The sequence below is a fragment of the Diceros bicornis genome, chromosome 12 (genome assembly GCF_020826845.1).
Source record: "Diceros bicornis minor isolate mBicDic1 chromosome 12, mDicBic1.mat.cur, whole genome shotgun sequence".
Lineage (NCBI taxonomy): Eukaryota > Metazoa > Chordata > Mammalia > Perissodactyla > Rhinocerotidae > Diceros > Diceros bicornis.
Window position 1 is genome coordinate 54,354,975 of NC_080751.1, and position 24,291 is coordinate 54,379,265.

At 50.3% G+C, this 24,291-nt stretch overlaps 1 protein-coding gene across 1 annotated transcript in view; it reads right to left on the minus strand.

Annotated features, from left to right (window-relative positions):
• Positions 1 to 24,291, minus strand: part of PLB1 (phospholipase B1) — a 118,080-nt gene that overhangs the window by 11,138 nt on the left and 82,651 nt on the right. Inside the window, exons 38-51 of the mRNA XM_058550707.1 lie at positions 23,273 to 23,354; positions 22,476 to 22,580; positions 21,273 to 21,368; positions 20,652 to 20,723; positions 14,476 to 14,541; positions 11,378 to 11,438; positions 10,793 to 10,851; positions 8,797 to 8,864; positions 8,488 to 8,531; positions 8,172 to 8,271; positions 4,272 to 4,323; positions 3,215 to 3,295; positions 1,749 to 1,811; positions 1,127 to 1,221 (exon numbers count right to left, since the gene is read on the minus strand). Coding sequence (XP_058406690.1) covers positions 1,127 to 1,221; positions 1,749 to 1,811; positions 3,215 to 3,295; positions 4,272 to 4,323; positions 8,172 to 8,271; positions 8,488 to 8,531; positions 8,797 to 8,864; positions 10,793 to 10,851; positions 11,378 to 11,438; positions 14,476 to 14,541; positions 20,652 to 20,723; positions 21,273 to 21,368; positions 22,476 to 22,580; positions 23,273 to 23,354 — 1,044 coding nt within the window. The remainder of the gene's footprint in view (positions 1 to 1,126; positions 1,222 to 1,748; positions 1,812 to 3,214; positions 3,296 to 4,271; positions 4,324 to 8,171; positions 8,272 to 8,487; positions 8,532 to 8,796; positions 8,865 to 10,792; positions 10,852 to 11,377; positions 11,439 to 14,475; positions 14,542 to 20,651; positions 20,724 to 21,272; positions 21,369 to 22,475; positions 22,581 to 23,272; positions 23,355 to 24,291) is intronic.

The following is a 24,291-nucleotide window of genomic DNA, read 5'->3' on the forward strand; positions in this document are numbered from 1 at the left end:
AGGTGCTTGTTGAGAAAGAAGGTGGACGAGTTGGCACCCAATGCCTGGGGCTCCTTGTGGACAGGCTGCCCCTTCCCCTTCCCAAGCCTGTGGCTCCTGGGGTTTCTCCAGGGAAGGGATGGGAAGGGTGGAATTTTGGGAAGATTGCCATGATGGCCCATTCTTTCTTTGTCATGTTCCTGAGGCCTCCCCATCTCTACCTCCAGCTGCTTAGGACTCTCTCTCAGGGCTCCAGAGTGGAGAGTTGCTTGGGAAGCTGGGGAAGGTCAACCAGCTTGAGATAACCTGACAAGGTAGAATGCAAGACCAGCCAACTCTGCAGGAGCAACTTCTATCCCCCAGCCAGTGGCCACTCCACCTGAGGGCCAGGTTCCTAGCAAGAATGGCAACCACCTGGTCACCTTCCCAGCAAATCCATTAACTCCTCAGCCCCCTGTAGAATCTCCTCCCCCATAGGAACAGTCACAGGAATGGTGGGTGACCCTCTGGCCTCAGAAGATGGCAACTTCCTGCCAGGGTCACAGCTGAGCTTTAAGATATTCCAGTCCCCAACAGGAATTCTCATCTCGCACATCAGTACCTTAGCTCCAAGCCTGGCTTTCAAGGACAGTCCTATCAACAATGTTATAAAAGCTACTATTTCCTTAGAGCCTACCCTCCAGGGGCCAGGCACTTTACATGCATTTTCTCTAGACCTCACGTCTACTTTGCAAGGAGATTTTACAGGTGAGGAGCAAGAGGCCCAGAGAGGATATGTGGTTTGCGCAAGGTCCCACAGCTCCTAAGCTCATTGCACTTTGCTGCTTCTCAAACATGGAACAACTCGCTAAAGTTGGAGTCTGGGATCATAGACAATGTCAGGGGGCCTTAAGGATTATTTAGGCTGTCTCTCTCACTTTACAGAAAAGCAAATTGGGGTCCAGAGAAATGAAGTGACTTGCTTACAGTAGGCATTCAGTAATATAGAGGCGTTTCCAAATGGTTTTCCAAGCCCCTGGCCAATTGCTGATGTCCAGCCCTCTGGCCAGGACGGTCTGGCTCTGCCTGCATCTGTGTCATCTGTTGGTGTCTGTGAGCCCTGCTCTTCCCAGTTGCCCTCACCCTGGGACTGTGACCGCCTACTTACAGAGCTGCCAGTGACATGTCACATTTCCCACCTTGGCCCTGGTACAGGCTAGCCAGCTCCATGACCTCTACCACATTGACGAAAGCCCTTGGAAGCTGTGGGGGGCAGAGGGGTGGGCTGCATTAGTCCCCAGGCAGTTGGGTCGAGGGGGTGGGGGGAACTGATTGCTGATGGAAGGAGCTTAGGGGATCATCTGCAATCCAAATCCTCCCTCCCCGATTTTACCAATAAAGAAACTGAGGCCCAGAGAGGGGATGTGACTGTATTATCTCTCTGAATCTTCTTTATTGTCCCCACTTTATAGATTGGGAAACTGAGACATGGAGAAGTCACATTGCTAGTAAGCCACAGCGCCTGGCTACAAACCAGACCAACTGGCTCTAGAGGCAAGCTCTTTGCCACCAAACAGTACATGATCCAGTTAGAATTTCCCCCGCAGAGGAGCTCAGAGGTAGCCTCCATCCCATCCCGGTGCCTGCTCATGACAGGGCTCTGCACAGGGTGCATCTCACTGAATACAACTTGCCTAGACGCACCCGGGGAGGCACCCCCAGTGAGGGAGCAGACAGGCACGTTGCGGGCGGGAAATGGGACCGAGGAACGCGCTGCTGCTCTTTCCTACCTCATAGAGGATATCCAGGGCCTGCTGGATGTGCTGAACATACTCCTCCTCTGAGTAGGCCGCCTGTGAAGAAAGAAGGGGGCTCTCCTCAGGCCCTGGGTTCCACTCTGAGAGGAGGACAAGAGTGGTCCAGTGCCCAGCACAGGAGGGCCCTAGGGCCTGGGATGGCGGCAGAGGGGTACAGAGGAGTTTTGATGGCACTGGATTTGCCGGGAAGCCCAGTCCTTGTTCCTGGGGGACACAGAGTCTCTTGTAAGAAGTCATCCCTTGACCCTTACTAGACATATGAACAATGCCCACCACGCCCCGCTTTGTGGTATCTCATGCCCAGAGGCGACCCTGACAGTGTTGGGCCCCCAACACTTCTCCAGTCCAATCTGTTACCAGCCTCAGCCTTCTCCAACCACGATGGTGCCCCTGGTGACCCCACTCTCTTTCCTCTGGGCCTTGGCCCATGCTGGCCCCACTGCCTCCCCCTAACTTCCTCGTGACTCAGCTCGAGGGTCTCCTCTTCTGATCCATCTCCCGACTGGAGGTGCTTTAGCGGCTTCTGAAACTGTGGCCTGAGTTAACCCTGGCTGTGATGTTCAGGTCATTTTCACAAAAAGATGCTCTCAGGAGTATAAACCTGACTGCACGAGGAACAGAGATTCTGTAGCTAGTAGGGGCATTTTCCTGCACCAAGCGTCCACAGGTGGCTCTGGGGTCACTTCTGGCTTCCAGGCACTGCTGGAGTTCAGGACATAAGGACATTTAAATCCCCATGGGGTTGGGTGACTTCTGCCTCTAGAGTGGGCTGTAAGGGAGAGAACCCCTGTGTGGGGGAGGGTCTTTCTCACCAAGCCTTTGGTGGTTGGTTTCTCAGAGCCACGAGGAGTGACAGATGCCTTCTCCCCCTGCCTGTGACTGTCAGACATTCTACCTCGACCTCTGAGTCAGGGCAGCTGCCTGTTTCTGGCCAAACAAAATACAGGATGTCCCCAACTTAGAACAAGATGTATTCCAGAAGTTACAATTTCCAAACTTTGTAAAGTCTGGACATATTTCCCTATAGAAACGACATTAGGAACGGGTTGGGTTCCCAGGCCGGCCGGCTGAGGGTGGTTAACTGGTGGTGTCCCTGAAGGGCCACAAGCCATACCCTCAGGACTGGCTCAATTTTGTCCAACCCCATTTATGGCATTGTTTCGGCCTCCCCCTAAAAAACGGGGGCAGGGACTCCAAGCACTAGTCCCCCATCCGCATACCAGAGAACACACATTAGAGACACTGCAGCTGCTCTCTCATGGGCCGGGCCGCTCAACAGTGGGAAAGGCCAGGACTCACCTGGCCTATGTGAGCCAGGGGCTGCCTGGGAGAACAGGCCAGTGTGGCTCCCCTGAGGGTGGTCAGGGCCCTGGGCATGGACAATGACAGAAGTCAGCCACTCCCTTCTCAGGTTTCTGATGGGATGGTCAGGGGCCTACCGGATTCTCGCAGTAATGACACAAGTCGTTGCTCCCGATGAAGAGTGTGATCAACTTCCAGTCTTGCTCGAGGTTGATTTCCTGAGAGGACAGAAGATTCTGAGTTTAGGCTTCGGGGGGCACATGCAGGTGGTGCTCACCAGACCAGACAGCCCCCCAGGTGCCTTCCTCCCTCTGTACCACAGTGGAGAGAAGATGCTGAGTGGAGCCTGCCTCACCCTCACCTTGGTGCTGGGGCAGGGGGCTCCACAGAAGGAATTGTGTGCACGTGTACATGTGTGTGTCTGCTCACACAGTGCGGAGGACTAGTTTCCCTTTGAAATCCTCTTAAGAAAGCTACAGTCCATGCTGAAGTAGAGTGTATCAACACACCCCTGAAAGGTGAGCTAAAGACCTTCAAAGGAGCCGAGGGCAAAAGATGCATCTACATAGAAGCAAAAGCCCAGAGCTGCCTCTTGGGAGAGCTCTTCAGATCTGGGACCAGCGCAGGGAACAGGGTGGGGAGGTGATGCTGGAGGAAGAGCCCTGCGTGGACTGAGAGGTGGGTTGGGGCGGGGGAGCCCTCGGAGGAGCCTGCGTTCCACTCAGCCGCCACCATAATAGGAGTCCTGCCAGGAGCCGAATTCCAAGGCCTAAACAGAGCATTAAAAAAAAAGTGCTAGTGAGAAGGTTTAGAGGCCGGTGAGCCGGAAGGAAGAAGGACTGGAATGAGGCACCTATTTTTAGAAGCCAGCATTTACACAATAGGGCTCCACGAAGCAGACTCTTGGGTAAGCGGGAAACTGCCCGAGGCCAAGGCCAGCCATCCCTGCCAACACACCGCTCCATCTCTCTCCTGCGGTGGCCCCAGGGGCAGGGGTGCCAGAGCCCAGGTCAGGGGGTAGTGAAGAGGGCATCTTCGTGGTGAGGCCTGCCTCTCGTGGCTCATTTGGTCCCTCCTAAGGACAAGCCGAGAGCAGGAGCTGCTGTGGTGCACAGGGGGCTCTTTTAGGGCTGCTGCACCCACCCCAGCTGGAGACCCAGCACCCTTCAGGGTGGCCCCGGGTCCTGTACTTACAGGGCTGTTTTTCATTCGCTCCACCAGGTCCCGGGCCTGGGCCGGCATGTCCCTATGTAGAGGGATGAGAAGGGACGTTAGAGCTGGCTCGGGAGTAAGGGCTCAAGCTGTAGGATGTTGGCCTGGCAAGGAGGTGCTTCAGGAAGAAAAATATCACATAAAGGTTATTCCTTCAGAGCGTATGGGAAGACTTTCGAGTCTCAAGAAATCTCAACCTAGTAATAAAGCTCTGCCGTGGACTTCAGAGCTACATGGATACATGGATCCAGACCCAGGAGGGGCTCATCCAGCCATCTCCTTCTGCAGCCCAGCCTCTGGCCACTTGGGGTGGGATCTGCTCAACCTTCCCGCCGGGGATGCACCCTTATATCTCATCCAGCTCTTTCATTGCAGGCTGAGCCTGTTCAGTTCTTATTTGGCTGCCTGTTTAAAAAATAACCTTTTGTATATTTGATAAAAGTCATAGCCCTAAATTATCCCTCAGATTTCTCCTCTCCAGGCTTCATGACTCCTTTAACCTTTACTTCTACGTCCCACTCTCTGTTCCTTTAATCCTTTTGTTTTTCGTCTCTGTGGTTACTTTGGATTTCCACACCCTTCCCCATCTCCTTTTTCCCCCTCCCAGCAAAACGGGATGGGGAGACAAATACTATCAGGACTGGCTTAATTTTATCCAATTTATAGGGACAGGATTAGTTCTCCCTTCCTCTCCCAGATGCCTGCCATGAATAAGGGAATGAACGCTTCTGGAGAAGAGATATGTATGCCAATGGAATACTACTCAGCAATAAAAAGGAATGAACAATTGATACATGCAACAACGTGGGTGTATCTCAAAATAATTTTGCTGGATAAAGGAAGTTAGACAAGAAAAGAGTACATAGTCTACGATTCCGTTTATATAAATATCTAGAAAGTTAAAACCAATCTATAATGACAGATCAGTGGTTGCCTGGGGCCCAGGGAGTGGTATAGAGACAGGAAGGGGCTGGAGGGAGAGACTGGTTACAAAGGGGCACAGGGAAACTTTTGGGTGTGATGTTTATTATCTTGACTGCCGTGATGGTTTCACAGCTATATACACGTGTCAAACTTATCAAATTGTACACTTTTAATAAGGGCAGTATATTGCATGCCAAATGTATCTCAATAAGGGTGTATTTTTTTAAAAAAAGATATGTATATGAGAAGTTATGTCAGCAGAGGGATTCAGCCCTGGAGGCTTCTGTGGGAGAAGTCATAAAAGCAGTAACTGGTACTGGATGGGCATTTGAAATCTTTGCATGCCCACGATGACCTGGGCACATGGCCAAGCACACATGATACCATCTTTGCCCGTGTTTCTCGTGTACACATCCAGGATTGTACCCTATACAATATTGTTATTGATGGGTATGTCAGAAAGCTTGAAAGAAAGCCTGTCCTGGGTAAAGGTGACCATGGAAGTGCCCATAACCTTTTAATAGGTTGAATGTGTGACCAGGAGAATTCATGGGTGAGAAGCCCTCATGGGCACTAGGGGAAGTTAGGAATGCCCACTTCCTCCCCTCTTCCCAGCCATGTTCTTCTCACCCTTCAGGCTCAGAGCAAGTCCTTCCTCCCTCAGGAGCCTTCTCTTCGAGTCATTTATCCACACCTCCTTCGCTTCCTTTTCTAATCCTGGTGGGAAGAGCCCTGCTCTGGGAGTTCTGGGACTGGGGTTCTCCTTTCAGTTCTGCTAACAACTGTGCATGAGCTTGCCCAAGATACCACATCCCGCTAGTGTTGAATTTTTTCTTTTTCTTTTTTTTTCTGAGGAAGATTCGCCCTGAGCTAACATCTGTGCCAATCTTCCTGTTTTGTACGTGGATCCCCACTACAGCATGGCTGATGAGTGGTGTAGGTCCATGCCTGGGAACTGAACCTGGGCCACCAAAGTGGAGCACGCCGAACTTAACCACTAGGCCACGGGGCCACTCCATGAATTTTTTCATCTTTTAACGAAGAGGTTGGACTGCATGATTTCTGGGGTCCCTTCTGGGTCTGTGTCTGTATTTGGACTGTCCAGTCTACACTTCACACTTCTCTGTTCTCTTAGTTGTACTCCAAAGTACAAAATCACTTCAGGCTACAATGTTGCCATATGCAACACTGTTTTTTTCCTAAGTTATTTATTTCCTGTTTGTTTAGTCTCCTTAACTAGACAGCAAGCTCTTTGTCTAGTTAAGTAAGGGAGTTCACCTTTTGATTCTTTTGTATCCTTTAGTAACACCTCGCTCAGCAGGTGTTCAATGAATTCTTGTTTATTTATTGATGAAAGGTAAGTTAGATGTTGAATAAAATTTTGAAACTAAATATCCTAATGATGGAGGAGTTTTTTTTTGCAAACATATTATATACTGTACTAAGTGCTTTCCATGGATTATTATCTCATTTAATCCTTATGACAACTGTGAGAAGTAGGCACTATTATTATCCCCATTTATAGATGATAAAACTAAGACTCAGAGATGCTAAATGACTTGCTCAAGGTGACACAGCTAGCAAGTCTGGGAGCTGGGACCTGGACATAGATGGTTTGACTTCAGGTCTCATTATCTTGGTTGTTCTGCTGTGGTGTCTATCTTTCTCTTTAGGTGAATTCATACTTATCCACACCATACTAAATGACAGTGCAGATGAAGGAGAGTCAGAGGACACTTCTCCAACCTTGCTTACTTAAGTCGATGGCTGATTCTCCTTTCCCCTAACACAGGACATCAGAGATACTAACAAGAAGCTGCACGTCTTGGCTACTTCCCCTGCCACTGATTCGTTCTGGTGGAGACACCCAGCAGCAGTAAAATAGAATAGATAGCAAGAGAAGCTAAGCAAAGCGAGAAAGGGGAAAGGAGCTTGAATGTCAACAGACTAAGAAATCAGCTCCTGGTTGATGAAGCCTGGGCTGTATGATAACAAAATGATGATGATTACAAGAATAATAATGGTAATGGTAATAACAGCAATTGGTTGTTGATATTATGGCCCCGTGAAGCCCAGTTTTTTGCAGAAAAATAAGTTCTTCCTGCTTATGACGTTGAGGAACTGCATTGCTTCCTGTGGCTCAGCGACGCCGGTGGAGCATGGGGCCCCGTTACCACGTCTGAAAGGACTGCTCCCTATAAACAGAGTGAGTCAAGCTGGTGTCGTTTCCCTGGTGATGTGAGCACAGCAATCCTTCTACAAAGCAGATACCCAGCACGCTCTGTGCAGAAAATCAATGAACTCTGTCAGGCATTTCAACTTTAATTATCTGGGTTGTTGTCGACAACAGAAATCCAAGTGAAAACAAACAGCTGCCACGTTGTTTTAGGGGCCCTAACGTCTAACTCCCTGTGTCAAAACACAGCTTTTTCAGAGTCAAAGACTTGATGTTCCAAGGCGAGGGGGGAGAGAGGAAGGGCAGACGTCCACAGGGACGCACACTGAGTTCTCCGGTGCTCAGAGTCGCCCTGACCATTTGATCCACTGGGCAGGGAGGTCGAGCTGGAGTCAGCAGGACAGCACGCCCAGGCTGGGGAGGATGTGCTTCCTGTCAAGCCACCTCAAGTGCTCCCTCTTACTGCCCCGGAGGACAGTGGGCAGAGAAAAGGGCTGAGCCTGGCTCTGCTGATAACTTGCTCTGATAACCTTGGGCCACTCAGGAGACTGTCTAAGCTCAGTGTCTTCATGCTGGTACCCATCTCGGAGGGTGTGAGGATTACATGAGATGATCCGTGCAAGGGGTCGCTCAGGTCACGCACGCAGAAATGCCCCTTGCACGGCAGCTATTATGCCCATGCGGGGCGAGGCTTCCAGACACCACCCTTCTCTCCTCCTGTGTCCCACCCTGACCTCACAGCCTTGCCCTCCATTCTCCCTCCCATACCCACGTCGACTCACCGAGCTCTGGCCCCTTCCACGGCTACGTTCAGTCCTGCCATCTCCTCCTGGGTGCCGGTGGAGAATCCAAGGATGTGAGCGTTGAACTTCTTTAGAATGTCTTTTAAGAGAGGGGAAGCAGAGAGCAGAGGTGAGAGGGAGATGGACATGCAGTGTTGGGGCACGTGTGTGGGGCCTGGTGGTTCTGGGTCTCCAGGGCTGGCTGACTTCTCTCCTTGCAGATAACCTTCTCTTCCCTCGCTCAGGGGGAAGGCCCTGGCCTCAGCAAGGGGTTGTTATGGCCATAGTGATGATGCTCCTCTGTGTTGCTACTTACTGGGCAGTGTGGTATGGGTATCCAAGACTCCATCCCCTCCAATGCTGGGGAAGAGAAAGTGTATTTGTTAAAATCACCCTGACCTGCTGCTTCACATCATCCTGTTCATGAGTCACAACCAGAGAGTCTGCCTTGGTGTCTCAGTCCCATCACCCTTAGGACTGACATGAGCATCAGGAGTCTCCTTGTGTCTCAGCACTGGGCCATGGGGACCCAGCCTCATTGCTGAAGGGATGACAGAGAAAACACACTACTTGTGCCTCTGTGGGGCAGTGTCGTCAATACAGAATGAGTGGAGAGTGGCCTCACCTCCAGGACAATCCCCTCCAGGACGTGGGTAGGTCACTGGTATTGTCTGGGCGGGCTCCCACTGCTGTCTGTGAAAGACAAAGAGAAGCCTCCAGACCTATGCTGGGCCCAGGGGCAGGCTGAGGGTGCTGGGAAAGGCCCCACTTGCCCTGGTGTAGCAGCCAGGACCTGGATATACCTTTTCTGAAAATGGTGCTGGCTTTCCTCCAGGCCACCTCAACCTCTGAGTCATCCTGACTCCCCAGTCCTCCACACACAACCAGTAACCCAGTCCTGGAGGAGCTGAGATTCCTCCTTCCCAGCCTCTCCAGCTCCCACCCCTTTCTCTTTGTTCCCTTTGCCGTATTCCTAGTTGAAACTCTCATCTCCTTGCCATGGACAATACTCTGGCCTCCCACCTGACCCCACAGTCTCCAGTGTCTGTTCCTTTCTCACCGGGCTGCTCACTGCTCTTCCGAGCACACCTCTTTCTTCATGCCTCCCCCCGACTCTGACCCATCCAGTGGGTCTGCCTTACCTACAGGATCAAAGCCAAACCCCTTCACTAATGTTCTGAGCTCGCCGTAATCTGGTTCCCACTTTCCTTCCCCTCATTGACTCCCTTCTTTGCTGTCCACACAAACCTTCAGGTCTGAGCAAATTGATCTGTCACCATTTCTGAAGCATGAGGGCCTTGGACCCGCCTGCCCTGTTACCACCTACTCCATCCCTTCCAGGATGCTGAACTCCCTCCTTTCCAGCCCCTAAATCTCTAATTCATTCTCTAAGACCTTTGTCAGTTCCTACTTCCTCTATAAAACTTTCTCTGAATGCCTTGTCTTTAAAAAAAAAAAAGAGGGCCGGCTCCATGGCTTAGCGGTTAAGCGCGCGCGCTCGGCTGCTGGCGGCCCGGGTTCGGATCCCGGGCGCGCACTGACGTCCCGCTTCTCCGGCCATGCTGAGGCCGTGTCCCACATACAGCAACTAGAAGGATGTGCAACTATGACATACAACTATCTTCTGGGGCTTTGGGGGAAAAAATAAATAAAAATTAAAAAAAAAAATAAAAAATTCCTCTTCAAAACTTACAAAAATGACATATGTTCAACATAAGTAGTGAAATGATACAAAGATTTAAAAAAAAATCTACCTCCATCTTGTCTTCTAAGAGAGATGCTACACGTTGTACATCCCCTCCAGGCCCGTTACCCACTTATACACACCACCAGAGCTAATTAGTGGTTACGAGCCTGGTGTATATCCTTCCACAGCTTTCTGCATGTTCATACCAAAATTAAAACACATTCACACATGTATGTGAGGTGTGGTTTGTTTTTATAGAAATGAATACCCTATTTTAAAAGTCCTATATGTCACCTATCTGATTATGTATCTCCTCCTGTGTAAGTTTCTTATTTTCCCAGCTGGACAAGTTTCTTGAGGGTCATGACTACGTCTCACACTTCTTTTCACTCAGGATTGCTGGCAGAGTGTCTTGCACACAGCAATAGCTAAACAGTTGGCCAGTAGAATTCATTTAGTGAAACTGCACTATATATAGGAGTTGGGCTCCCTCTGCCCCAAAGAACACATCTTTAAATGGGGTGAGGGAGCACTGGGCAATATGTGGGTAAGACTTACCACTCTATGAATGTGGGTAGATGGAGATGAGTTCCCTGATAGATGCAGGCTGACTTGGATAAGTGCCATACACACAGATGAAATGCTTGGTAATGATGGGAAGGGGGGATGGATGGCTTCTCTCTGGGGATGGAGGGGAGGCCTCATGGAAGAGGTGGTGTTTGAGCAGGACTGTGGAGGGGCAGAGGGTAGGGCATTCTAGATTGCCTGGTGATGTCTTGTGGCTGCCTGGTTGTGTTTCAATGCCTGACACAGGTAGGTTCTCAATAGTATCAGCTCAATGCTGAACGCAGAGCCAACGTGGAGGAATAGTTGATTCTGCACAGGGCCTGGCTGGGTTCTAAGTTGCCCATGCCTGGCTCAGCTCAGTACTCACAGTCAGCGAGTCACCCAGGGCAGCCACCACTTTGATGTCTGCTGGTTGGAGCTCATGGACTAGGGGAGACAGGAAAAAAGAGGAAGGTCTTCCTTCTCAAGTACAAACTTGACTAGGAGTCTGAGATTCTGCTAGTCCCACAGGTCCCCATTATACTTATTTCCAGCCTAAGACTTTAGCAAATTTGCCTCTTTCATCCAGAGCAACCAAGGCACTGAAGGTAATAGGCTTGATGGCTATTGTCCATCCTGAGAGGAGCCCAGTTCACACTGGAGTTGTCCAGGAAAGTTCCAGCTGTGGGGGTCATGAGCATAGGCAGATAGGACCCCGATCCCTGACTGTGCCAACCTTACCAGGCAGGGAGGCCTGAAGGGCTGCCACTGGGACTAAGTGGGGAGGCCCGTCCACGTGGGAGCCCAGCAGTGGCTGCAGGCCAGCTTATTGTGGGCAGCCCAGGATCTAGGTCTGCATTGCGTGGGAATCAGCAAAGCCTATTTGAAGCTCCAGGGTGTATTCATAGGGTCTCCCATCAACCTGACACTTAGCAAGGCCCTTAATTGAAGGGGTGTTGATGTTTTCACTCACCTGAGGTGGGAACACTGTTGGAAGGATTCCATTCCGTACACAGGAAGTCACTGCCCCAGTTCTAAATCAACAGGAGGAAAGACACAACGCCCAACACTCATTGTGCAGGAAAGTTAGCTTCAGCCCAAGAAGAACTAGCTAAGGAATTTTTGGTGGAGGCTAGAACTATGTCACTATAAGGGATCCTGTTAGGGTAAGACCTGTTAGTTGTAGATGGACTGAAGGGGAAATTAGGAGAAAATGGGTGTCTGCTTACCCCTATGCACAAAACACATAATGCGTGGGCATGCACGTGCACACTCACACAGTCTTTCTCATCTCAATTTATCTCCACTCTTACATGGACCCAGCAGTCATACCAAAGCAGGGGGAAACAGTGAAGTTGTGCTACAGGTGGTGTCCCAAAGGAACAGTTTTGGAAACCTAATAAAATGTTACAGATGGGTTTTGGTGGTATTGTTTAACATTAAGCTAATGGACACTAATTACAATGCTAGGTCTGAAACAAGAATTAGAATATTTTTAGGAAAATAACGTGAAATTTTACAACTGCAAAGTTCCTGGTTTCTGCATATCTTTTTATACATGTGAATATCTTTTTGCATATTTAACTTAACAGACAACCAATTCCTTACATGTGTATAAATTAATGCCTATACCTGGATACCTTTAGTCAAATCCCCTTGTCTCTGGAATACAGAGCACATTTCCAGGTGCTGGAGGAAGGGATGGGGTGGGAAGCAGAGGGCACAGAAATGACCAGCACCAGCAAGTAGGGGAGAAAAAGAGTCTCTTCCCCGGAGTCCCAAACACCTGCATGTCCCCAGGAGCGCCTGAGGGGCAAGCCCAGGGCTGGGTGCACAGTAGGGCTCCACAGACAGGTGTTGACCAGTTGACTGATTCTCCAGGATTGTGATTGCCAAAGGCTTTGGAAGTTCATTTCTTCTGTTTAGTAAGATAATGATGAAGACAAGCCTTGTTACAACACTCCTCTCACAAGAGAGCAAAAATGAAACTTCTTTTAAATATTATTTGTTTAATCTGATGTAATTTAGTTTATTCCAAGGGATTGCTCAATTGATAAATTCCTTCTTCTGCGTGGAAGTTCTACTGAAATCAAGAACATGCTTGTGTGCAGATGACAAATATCCGGGGAAAATGCAATTAAAACAAAAAGTTCTATAGTCGTGAGCACTTTAGAAATATCTCCGATAGCTGGTGAGCCACAGACAAGCACATTCCACGCAGATTAACAGACACAAGTTGGAACTTGAGCACACTTGTCTGTCGTAAGGGAAGAACCATATGCTGCCTCCTAAACCAGCACACCCGAATCCCCTGGGGGTCTTGTTAATTGTAGATTCTGATTCAGTAGGACTGAGTTAACTCTTCTAGCAGCAGAAGCAAAGATATATGAGACTGTAAGACCCAACAGGGCAGGCCCAGATCCACTTTGCTCACCATTGTATACCCAGCACTTAGCACAGCACCTGCTCCATTTAGGCATTCAATAAATAAATAGATAAATGTTAAATAAATAAATAAATCAGCAAACAAATGCCTGATTGACAGTGCAGCTGACATTTCAATTATAATGGATTTTGCTCAATGGTTTACCTGGGACAAGCCTCCATTGGGCTAATGTCAGCCTGAGAGAACCTAGAGAGGATGGATGGCACCAGCCCAGCCATGAAGCTGTGATGGCTTGTACCCCAGAGCCTAGCATCTAACATTCTTCAATAATTTCATATAGGTTAGTCTCAACTCTTCAGCTGGCTTATAAAAGGTCTTTCTTCAATCACTCTTGCTGCTCCCCTACCCATTTGCTACACAGTAGTCAGAGAGATCTTTTAAAAAGGTAAATTGGATTACGTCACTCTCTCCTAGAACCTCTAATGGCGTCCCACATCTCTCCACCTGCAGTCCAACCTTCTTACTCAGGGATTCAGGTTCTTTGTGATCTGGGCCCTGACAACCCCTCTGATCTCACCACCCCACTCTCCACCTCATTCACATGTCCTCACAGCCACTCTGACTTTCTTTTTCTTCCTCAAATATACCCAACTCAGCCCCGCTTCTGAGGCTTTGTGCTCTCTAGTCCAGCCTGGGACTCTGGCTCTGGCTCTCCAGTCAGCCGGCATCTTTTTGTCGTGCATGACCCAGCTCAAATATCCCCTCCTCACAGACACCTGGCCTGGCCTGTACAGCTCATCAGAACTTGCCACTCCTCCCCTGCCCCATCACGCTTTCTTGCATCAGCTTCCTCAGAGCTGTCATTACTATCTGAAATGATTGTGTTTAGCTATTTATTGGATGTCTCCTGCAGTAGACTGTAAGCTCAATCAAGGCTGGACCCATCTGTCTGGTCTACTGCTCTATCTCCCTGGCACATAGTAGGTGCTCAGTATGGAGTAACCTCTAACTCCCCAAGGGCAGGACCATGTCTGGTACTTCTCTGAACTCCCTCCAGCACCTAGCACAAGACTGGACATACCATAGGTGCTCAACTGAAACTTGAGGTTCAGCCCCCATCCTGGTGGCCAAGAGACCTGGTCTGGACCAGACCCATTCTGCAAGGCCTAGTGTGGTCCAGGATCCTCCATGCCATCTCTGGAGTAGCAGTCCCTAAAGCCATGAGCCTTGAATCCTTTGGGGTTCCTCAGAGCTAGAATGATTGACTTGAACCAAACAAGCCCTGGGGACCCGCCTGGATATGTGTCAGCTTCCTGTTGAGTCCAGCCCCTGGAATTGAGGTTCTTCCCACTTGGCTTCTACCTTATAGGAAATTGATGGCACATCAAACCCACTGCCTCCCCCTCATCCCTTCTTGAAAGGCTGAGCTGCATAATCAGAAATGATGTCTGTGCAAAGGCACTTCCTCTAGCTGGTTGCTGACGTCAGGTAAGCACTTGAGAACATGTCAGGACAATCATCAGACTTTGTGGTTCAGGAGTCATTTTTTTACATTCCAATTTCCAGTATGTAAAAAGGGTACATTTCTGCTTAAGCTAATACTCTGAAACCTGCACCCTGCCCTGAGTCACTGGCAGGTGGAAATGGTTTGTCCCTGACAGAGGCAGACATGCATTAGGGGTTACCTCAATGGCTGGCTTGGTAGGGTATGTGTAGTTACTGTTCCGGGAAGTTCTCAGGAAGGAATCATTCTAAGAGAGAAAAGAAACCACGGGGAGAGGTTATCTGACAGCACCAAAGACTGCTTAGAAAAGAGAAAAACTAACAATCCTGTCCTCTAGGTTGAACAAGATTCTTCTGCATTTAAATAGAAAGAACTGTATAAATATAATTTCATTCATTCCCTAAAGGGTTTTACATAACAGCTTTGGCAAAGGATGCACAATAAGAGGCCTCAAAAGACTTCCTTACATGTTCTATTCAGGTTCTATGGTTTCATTTGCACCCTCGCATTTGGACATCTCCCTCATCCTCAGAATGATCTACTTTCTTCCTTTGTAATTTCTCTGGCAAGAGATTCACATTATAGCATTATTTTTCTTCTCTGAAAAGTGTTATGATTATCAATATATTTTCATGTGTAATTTTTTCTTTTTGCCTCCTTTGAACTGTGTGTCTTACCCTCTTCAGATTGGTTTCACATATTTTGATCATGTTCTTTCTCATGAAATACGATCTTCATTCCCTCCTCACCCATCTATGTTACAACTGGTTTCCACACAAGCCCAGTCAGGAACCCAAGTCTCTTCAGCTGCAGGTGATGGGTCATCAGAGAGGGAAGAAGGAAGTAGATGAAAGAGAAGCAGGAGGAAAGCAAGCTAATGAGAAAACATAAAAATGATAGTGAAGCAAGAAGTTAGCAAGACGGAGATCAGGAAATACTCACTGGGCCCAGGCATAGTCACAGGATGTGCTCAGTGGATAGAAGGGCTATGGTCTGAAAGTTTGGGAATAAAATGGGAATGAGAAGAAAGAACCAGAATGTTGGAGAAGGGTCATTGGAGACCAGTCCAGGGGTTGAAAACTGACTGCCCATGGGCTGAACTCAGCCAGGAGATGTTCTGTTTTGCTTTATTTTGGCTTGAATGGTGGCAAAAAAAAAAAAAAAAAAAAAAAGAGGAGGAGGGGGAAGGGAGAGGGGAAGGGGAGGGAGGAGGAGAGAAGAAAGATCTGAATGCTTTCAGGAGGGGTGTGTGCTCTTCAGTTCTGGTCCCACCACTTCCTCTCATCTTGTACCCGATCCCGTTCACACAATCTTGTTCCTGCCTTGCACTGCAGCAGAGTTTGTGATCTTGAAAGCCCCCATTTTATAGATGAGAAGCAACTGAGCCCAGAGTAGGGAAGGGACCTGTTCCAGGTAGAGAACCAGTAGTGACTGCAGAGCTGGGGCCTGACCTCACCTGACAGGCCTTTGTGACCAGGAATGGCCTGGTTCCATTCCTCCCACTGGGGTCAGGCTGACAAAAGACACTTCTGGTCAGAGAGGAAGAGGAAGAGAGGGACTCTGCAGTCACCTTGGAGGACAAAATCTACGTGGGCAAAACTCCCAGCCCCCGGCATAGACCCTGGCTCCCTGGGGCGCCACACATGTTTCTCCTTCCCTCTGAGTCTCAGTGCTCCCAACTGAAACATGGACTGGAGAAGTAGTCAATGCCAAGGGCAGGAAGTGTGCCCTGGACTGTCTGTAACAGTGCAAGGCAAAAGACGGCTTACAATGGCATGTCGCCATGGCTAACTAGGCTCGTCTCTGGCTAATGTTATTTAGCATCCTCTGAGCATTCATCATCAGACAAGGGCAATCTGGGAGCCTTCTATAAATAACTGACCCATGTTTGATGAGCACCCTATGTATTCAGAGCACTGTTCTAGGTGCTAGGATGAGGGGAGGATACAAATAGGCTTACAACCCAGTCAGGCAGAGAGCATGAGAGGCTATGGGGCAGTGAAGCACCAAAGAAGAGTATGTCCAGTAAGTGCAGTCATTGCCAAGGAACGGCCACAAGGTCTGGGATTACCATCCTCAAAGACGAGACTCAGTGGGGGCGGGTCATTAATTATGGTTCTCCCCCCACTTCAACGGAGCCCTGACTGGGCATAGGGTCTGGGGGCTGGAGCTGGTCCCAGAGTGGCCAGAACAGGAAGAATCAGAGGACAAAGACCTACCCTGCCCTTCTGGAGTGCTGAGTCAAACTGGAGAGTCTATTTTATCATATGATCCAAGAGTTGGGGGAGGGACCAGAGAGGGAGACTGAGTCAAAAGAGTCGGAGGTCAGAGAGACACTGGAATGTGGTGGGGAGTGAGGCCAGGGCAGGGACAATGAGAACAGGTCCAGGGCAGTGGCAGACAGGCTCCCCGGGGTGCCTGGGGTTGACTGACCATTGACTGCATGGTGTGTGCATGAGTCAGAGTGGTTTAAAGGCCTCGAGTTGAGCAGATTGAGCAGATTCCATTTGGTCTGACTCGCCCTCTTAGGCTAGGTCTGTGACACCAGCAGGTAGAAAGCAAAGCTGACTGAATGCCAGTACAAGGAAGTGTTCTTCTAGTTATAGCTGTGCAAAGACCGCGTGGCCTGCCTGAGGGGGCAGAGCTGGACAGCCACCTGATGTGAGTCACCAACGTGAGTCACTGGCTGCGGGAAAAGGTCATGTTCATTTTGGCTGCATTACTAGGTGTAAAGTTCCACAGTGAAGGAGTTCTTCTGCGCTGCGCTGCTCGGAACAAACTGGGAGTGTATAGTCAGGCCTGAGCACCAACTTATAGGGGGCCACGTTCCAAGGAGACATACCTGCTGCATGAGACAGGGTTTGGAAGGCCCGACTGTGATAAATGGTTGAGGGGACAGAGGAGACTCAGGGAAGGGTGTGGTCGTGGGAGGGAGGAGAACATAACAGTACTACACGGAACGCCCTCTGACATTTCTATCCAATTCCATTTCACTCCATTCCAAACGTGCTGGTTCATGATCTACTACATTGATTTCACAATCTGTTAGTGGGCAGCCACCTGGCAGCTGGAAAAGCATGGCCTTGAGAGTGTGGAAATTTAAGCAGAGGCTCTGACGATGCCTTGGGTGGCATGTGGTGGAAGAATTCAGCTGTTTCTATGAGAGATTGCATCAACAGAACACCAAGGCCCTGCCCGCTGAGATCCCAAGGTTACATAATTCTCTGTTGTTTTATGTTGGGAAGGTGGGACCAGACATCCTTTAACATACAAAGTGACCAGGAGCTGAACTGGGGTGGCAGCAGTGGGCAGGGAAAGGGGACAGGCGGGAGGGGCACCAGGAAGAATCCTTTCAGATGGGGGGCCTGATGTTTCATGCTCGTAGGACTGTGAAAACCACAACAATACCGAAAGAACTCGAGAAGTCCCAAGGCTCAGAGAGTTTGGGGAGACAAATATTTAGTTCCTACTTTGACACCCCTTGCTCAAACAATTGTTTTTTGAATGAATGTTTGTTGGGTTTGAGGGGATGGTAAGGTCAGGGCAGGATGAGGAGATTTAGAAGTCCAAAGCATCAAAAAGGTAAGAGTGTCCCCCATATGTAATTCAAAATAGAAACACCACTGAACAATAAAGTAAGTATAAGGGAATCCAACAAACCTCTGCTTTTTCTCAAGAGAAAGGATTGAATGAAATATCCTGTGAAGTTATTTCAGTTTCTCTCTCACTCGCTGTCTCTCTGCTTCCTCCTCCTTGTTGATACCCTGATCGTACATTTAAGCTGCCCTCTGGGTAATCTTACACCATCTATGGCGGCCAACGGGGAAACATCTCTTCAGGGTCAGAAATACAGAGCTGTAGTTTGGGAAAGTAGTAAGAAATGAAGACAGATTGAGGAGACCTGGAAAAAGAAATTTAAACCCTGGAAATGGACAAATCTGAGTGAGGGGATGTAGAGAGGGAGAGAGAAAGGAGAAAAGGGCAGAGACATGAAAGTTGGAGAATTTCCATATTTTTGAGACTGAGACAGGGAAGCAGGGTCATTAATAGAGATGAGAAGGGGCAGCAACTAGAAAAACAGAGCAACCAAGGTGGCTTTGTATCCACATATGTGGTGAGGAATGAATTTCGAGGAGGAGGAGGTGGTTAACTTGGACAAATGCTTAGAGATGACAAGAAGGACAGAGGTGAAGAAGGACTGTGCAGGTCTTTCCGTTGGTTTCTTCAGAGCCTGAGGAGCCACAGCCACCGCCCCAGGTTAGGGAAGGAGTGGACAGAGAGGTGATGAAGGCAGGAAGGGGACAACAGTCACAGTCCACAGAGCGGCTAATCAAAAGCTGGTTGTAAAATAATTTGTCCAACTTGAAAGTCCAACAGAAATCCACAGAGTACAGTCAAGTGCCCAGCGTGGCTGGCAGAATGCCCTTGAAGTTGACGGTGGATGGGGGAGGGGCAGGGAGGAGGCTGAGAAAGCTTGCCAGTGCTCACAACCCTCTTGGCCTCCTCCTCCCTGCTGGGTCCTGCTGGTTGCCTCTATGTTTAGACACAGCTAGGACTAAAATATGTGCTGCCTGGCCCCTGGCAGCTCACACTGAGATGCTGGTGGACTTTATGTAGCTCCAGAGACCCAGGAGGGAGCAGATGGGGCCTGAGGAACGCAGAATACTACGTTGCCTGGTGCAACGAAGTTGGTCTGGCCAACAGATGAATCCTTTTGGAATGGGCTCTGGGGTTGCCTAGCAACCGCTTCTCCCAGGCCAGGCCTCTATGTTCCAGGAGGCTGGGTTTGCTCTCCTCTGCTCACCAAGGCTCAGTCAGGCTCTGTCCAGAGGGAGGAGCAGAGCCCACAGTGGCTTGAGCGCAGGGTGGAGCGGAACCATTTCAGGGCCCCTTGGCTGGCCTGGGGCAGAGAGGGGCACAGCTCACCTTGAGGCCCATGGTGACAGGGCTCTCCCTGATCTAGTGCCTACACTCCAACTTGGTACTTAATAAACGTTTGTGGGGAAGAAGATCAAATGACGGCTCCCTGGTATGGGTTGTTATTACTTTTACTATTTAATGGAAAGGGAGTTGGCAGATTGGAGAGGGTTTTCTGTGGCTGATGTTCAGTATGACCATATGGGTTGTTAAAATATTGAAATACTTACCTCCAGTATGGTTTATAGTCACAGCTGTGAGTCCCCAAATGCCAGCAATACCCGGCTTGCCTTGGCCCCTCCCCTATCCCCCACCCCAGGAAAAGCTCAGGATCTAGCAATGAAAGGGTTTACACTGGGAACAGTAGGGCCCCCTAGGACCTTGCCCCAGCTCTTCGGCCAGCAGCTGACCATTTGGACTGGAGGCATCCATGTTGCACTGGTTGTTACGTCATTCGACCATTTCCTTTGCTTCAAGCACTAGACCCAGTAACTGAGCCCTCTGCCACCACTGCCCGCACTTCTGTAGCCCTTCCTCCCACCGCTCCTACTCCCCTGATGGGCTGACAGTACAGCAGGCTGAGACGAGGTGGGGAAGGCAGAGACAGGGAGCATGGGTTACGGCAGGGGCACACTCTCTCTGGAGCCCTGGCAGACACATGGGGGAGCTGCAGGTCCATTCCCTGCCCTGCCAGGAGGGCGGGAGAGAGGGATGCAGCCCGACCCAGGAGGGAGCCTCCCAGTTTGGGTCAGGTCCTCTGCTTTTATTGCCGCTGAGGGCTCCCTGGCCTCGGCCTTATTTGGTTAAAAAGCCATAAGACAGGGCCTAGAAGAGGAAACTACAGCAATGGGAATATGAACCTGCCCCCACCCCAGGCCTGAAATCAAGTTTAACAACTGCTTACATTTTCCTCCTTAAAAGGAGCCCTGAGCTGAGTCTCACCCCAGTTATTGCGAGGCCAGTCCTACTTGTCCCTCCTCCACATAGCTCCCGGCCTCTCCTCTTTGACCCTATCCCTGCTGGAAACTCTGCGACCCCTAAGCACAACTTCTGAGCCTGGCTGTCTTCCCACTAGGCCTCCAACCTGCAGTCAGACTTGCCATCTGCACCAAGTGCGGCTGCTAAAATGCACCTTCCTGCCATCCTCTGGCTTCTTGACTCCCCTTCTCCAGAATCCACCTCTCTCACCCTGATCCTCTCCCTCTGCCCGGGCCCAGGCCTCCTCTCCCACCTGCTTCTCCCATTCCCAAAGCAATAAGTGCTTCTGTGCTTTCTTCCCTCTCCATTCTCATCGACTTCCTTCCATCCTCCAAAGTCCATCTGCTCCTTGTCGCTGGGCAAGATGGGCACCGAGGAGGCTGTGGTGGAGCAGGGAGCGGGGAGGGCGAGGTCTGAGCTCTGGGTTTCTGGAGAGGAACAAAGCAGGGCCTCCCTTCTTACCTGAGGGGGGCAGGAGAGGGGGATGTCTACTGCCAGGTCCAGCGTATCCGTTTTCCTTCCTAGTGGTTCAAACTGATTGGGGAAGAAAAGAGAGACATAGGTGTACTAATTTGTTTCCACTGAAGTGAACATTCCCTGGCAGCATCCTGCTGTGGGGGAAGCTCGGAATTGGATTTCAGGGCGTTTGGCTTCCACTCCTGGCTCTGCCGGTTGCCAGCTGTGAGATATTGGGCACGTCTCTTAGCTTCCCTAGGATTCAGCTTCCTCATAAACTCCTAACACCGCTCTTGCAGGGCTGTTGAGAGGCTTACATGAGACAACGTGGCGTAAACTGCCTGGCACAGTTGCTGGCACGTAAAAGAAAATGTTGAATGAGTATGAGAGCACCACCTCGCATTCACGCAGAGACCCTCATCACAGTTCAAAGCACAGAGGGGAGGGGGTAGTTGATCCTGGACCATAAGGATTCCGTATTTTCAGTTCTCTAGACTTCTACAGATGTGCCAGCCACTGCTCCGTTGTTACTTGCAAAAGGAGGCCAAGAAGAAACTCCATTCTATAGGGGCTGTGCTTTGCTGCAGACTAGAACCCCAGAGAACCGGGGACACCCACTTATTTTACCATGTTGACCCAAAGGGCTCTGGAGAGCTGGGAGTGGAATTTCTCGTTCGGGTGGATGCAGTCTGGGGCAAAGAAGGACGTATCCAGGCGCCCATCCTGAAGGAGAGTAATGAACTTCCTCAAGATCCTGTCGGTGCAGAGGCTGGAGGGGGAGCCACGGCTGATGGGCCTGACCCCCCTGGGCTTGACCACTCAACACCCTCCTCCCCCTGGGGGTGCTCCCAGCCATTGGCCTCCTTCTGGGCCTGCTCGCCTCAAGAGGGAGATCAGAGCAATCCCACAGATCAACAGCCCCAGGTGACCTCGAACAATCACCCTCTGTCCTGGCCCCACAATTCCCATGATTTAATCAAACAAGTGCCATATTTATTTTTACGCACTTTGGTATAATGCCCTAGCCATGCTGTGGTTGGGGGAAAGAGATCCTAGTCTCTGAGGAAGTCTTGGCCAGCCAGCTGGGGAAAACTACTTCCCAGCCCTCAGCCAACTGGACCCAGTGGTCTTGGTGGGAAGAACAGGGCCGAGCCTTGGGGCAGGCCTGGGCAAAGCCAACGCCAGGGCAGCATGCCACCCTCCTCTCTCCTGAGGCACTCAGGGGCACTCAAAGCTTCATCCTGCTTCCCTCCAGTTAGGAGAGGCCCTTAGGATGGAGGCCCAGGTGGACAGAACTGAGTCCTCACCGTGGTCCACTCACAGAGCTCTTCTGCTGGGAGTGAAAGTGTCAGGCGGAGAGCATAGCCAGCGGGGAGACAGAATACCCAGCACCTTCCTTTATAACTGCAGTGTAGTGCGTGCGGCAGAAAGTGAATAATGTGGGGTTGGACACGTTTAAATCTTGTCTCTGTCCCTTATTTCCTATGTGATTTTAGGAAGGATACCTCACATCTCTGAGCCTCTGTTATATGGGGATGATAAGACTCACCTCAAAAGGTAGTTGTGAAGATTTTATGTGTGGGAGGCACATATTGAGGGAGGTGCTCAATAAAATGAGGCTGCTTTCAGTAGTAATGAGAACATCCCACATCAGGATCCCTCTGGAAATGCAGCTCAGATGCTCAAGGAGGCTGCACCTACCAGAACAGCCTCTGGAGAGCTGGCTACATCTTTCTCACTTTATTCACACTCTCATGGAAACACTGGGCATGTCTGCCTTGAATTTCCTTTTCCATCTAGGAGCCCCATCAGGGAGGGCAGGGAGCGTACCGCCAGGACGGGGAGCTGGATGTTGTGGAAGAAAGGCTGCAGGACCACAGAGAAGTCCTCCTGGGTGTCGTAGCGACCCGACTCCAGCAGCTCACGCATGCTGCTCTGGGGACACACACACAGGTGCCTTCAGCACAGGCCCTGGACTGGCCAGGTGCCCAGTGGGTCAAGGGTGGGAGTGGGGCAGTGCCCCTGCCCCCAGCTCCCTGGACGGAGGGGCTGACTCAGCCCTTCCCTTGAGAACACAAGTGAGCTTGATTGCAAATCTTTCCAGAGACTTGGAAACAGGTTGGGTCATCTTTTTGTTTTGGTTTTAAGTGAACTGCATACTCTGAAGGGCCAGGCAGGACATCCCACAAAGAATAAAATCCTGGGAAGAGTCTCCAGAGAGCCCCCCGGCCCAGGATCTGCAATCTCCCTCCCCATGGTCTACCTGTTGAGGAGGTGGGGGATGGTGGTGGTGGGAGAAGCTGGGCCGCCAGGGCGCAAGGGAGGAAGAGGGGTCCCATGGGGCATCCAGGCTACTGCCTTCTTCAGGCCAAGCATTGGAGTTAAGCCACCAAGGGCAGCTCAGCAATGAGAACTTTGCCACCTGGATTCCTTTGAGATGACTCCAACAGGGGTATCTGAGACAGCTCAGCCAGGTGGGGCAGAGGAAGGGCCCAGGATGGTGAAGTCTCTCCTCAAACCCCGAACAGTTCTTCCCTTCCCTGGGTGCCTCCCCTAGGGGGCTCTGGGCTGGTGTGTTACAGCGAGTGGGGGCAGAGCACACAGAATGGTGCCCTTCTTGGTCTCACCTGGTAGGCTCTGGTGACGGCCTCCAACCTGGCCAGCTCTTGGGAGCTCTCCCGTGGGGTCAGAACACAGTTACACAAAATGCTGCACAAAGAGAGGGAGGCAGGAGGACCAGAGGGGAAGCTCTGGTCAGGGGCTGGTTCTGCTGCACGGGGCAGCTCCTGGGAGCCCTGGCTTGGAGCACACGTGCCCTGTGGCTCTGACACACGTGCTCAGGGGCAGTTGCAGGCCTACATGGGGCCTGGAGAAAGTCTCCAGGGTGTCTGAAGGAGCACCCTCTCATATTAACAGAGAACAAGCATTGGACTTCAGGCGCTGGGGCTGCAGCAAATTATGCTGAGCAAATGAATGTAGGCAATGAAAATTCAATGTCCAGTTTTTAAAAATAAAATAAAAATGCATCCTTTGGTACTGCAGCTGGTATTTTGGGGCCTCTGATGCTCATGCCCTCAGACACCTCCTTGGTTCACACTAGTGCACCACTGTGTCCCCTTTTGCTTGATTATGAATTATTTCACACCCATAAAATATACTTAATGTTAAAAATGATATCTCTAAATAGAGCCTCAAAACAGAGCCTGGTGCACAGTAAGTTCTAAAAAGTATTTGTTAAATAAATAAAGGTAGGTATAAGGTTGGTGGTCTAGTGGTTAAGATTCGGCGCTCTAACCACTGTGGCCCAGGTTTGTTCCTGGTCAGGGAACCACACCACCCATCTGTTGGTTGTGATACTTTGGTGGCTGCATGTTGCTGTGATGCTGAAAGCTATGCCAGCAGGGTCACCCATGGTGGTCAGGTTTCAGAGGAGCTTCCAGACTAAGACAGACTAGGAAGAAGGACGTGGCCACCCACTTCCAAAAAAAATTGGCCATGAACACCCTATGAATAGCAGCGGAGCATTGTCTGATACAGCGCTGGAAGGTGAGAGGAGGGCGCAAAAAGACCGCTCTGCTGTACACGGGGTCTCTAGGAGTAGAAATCAACTCAATGGCACTAACAACAACAAAGTATAAGGTATGAA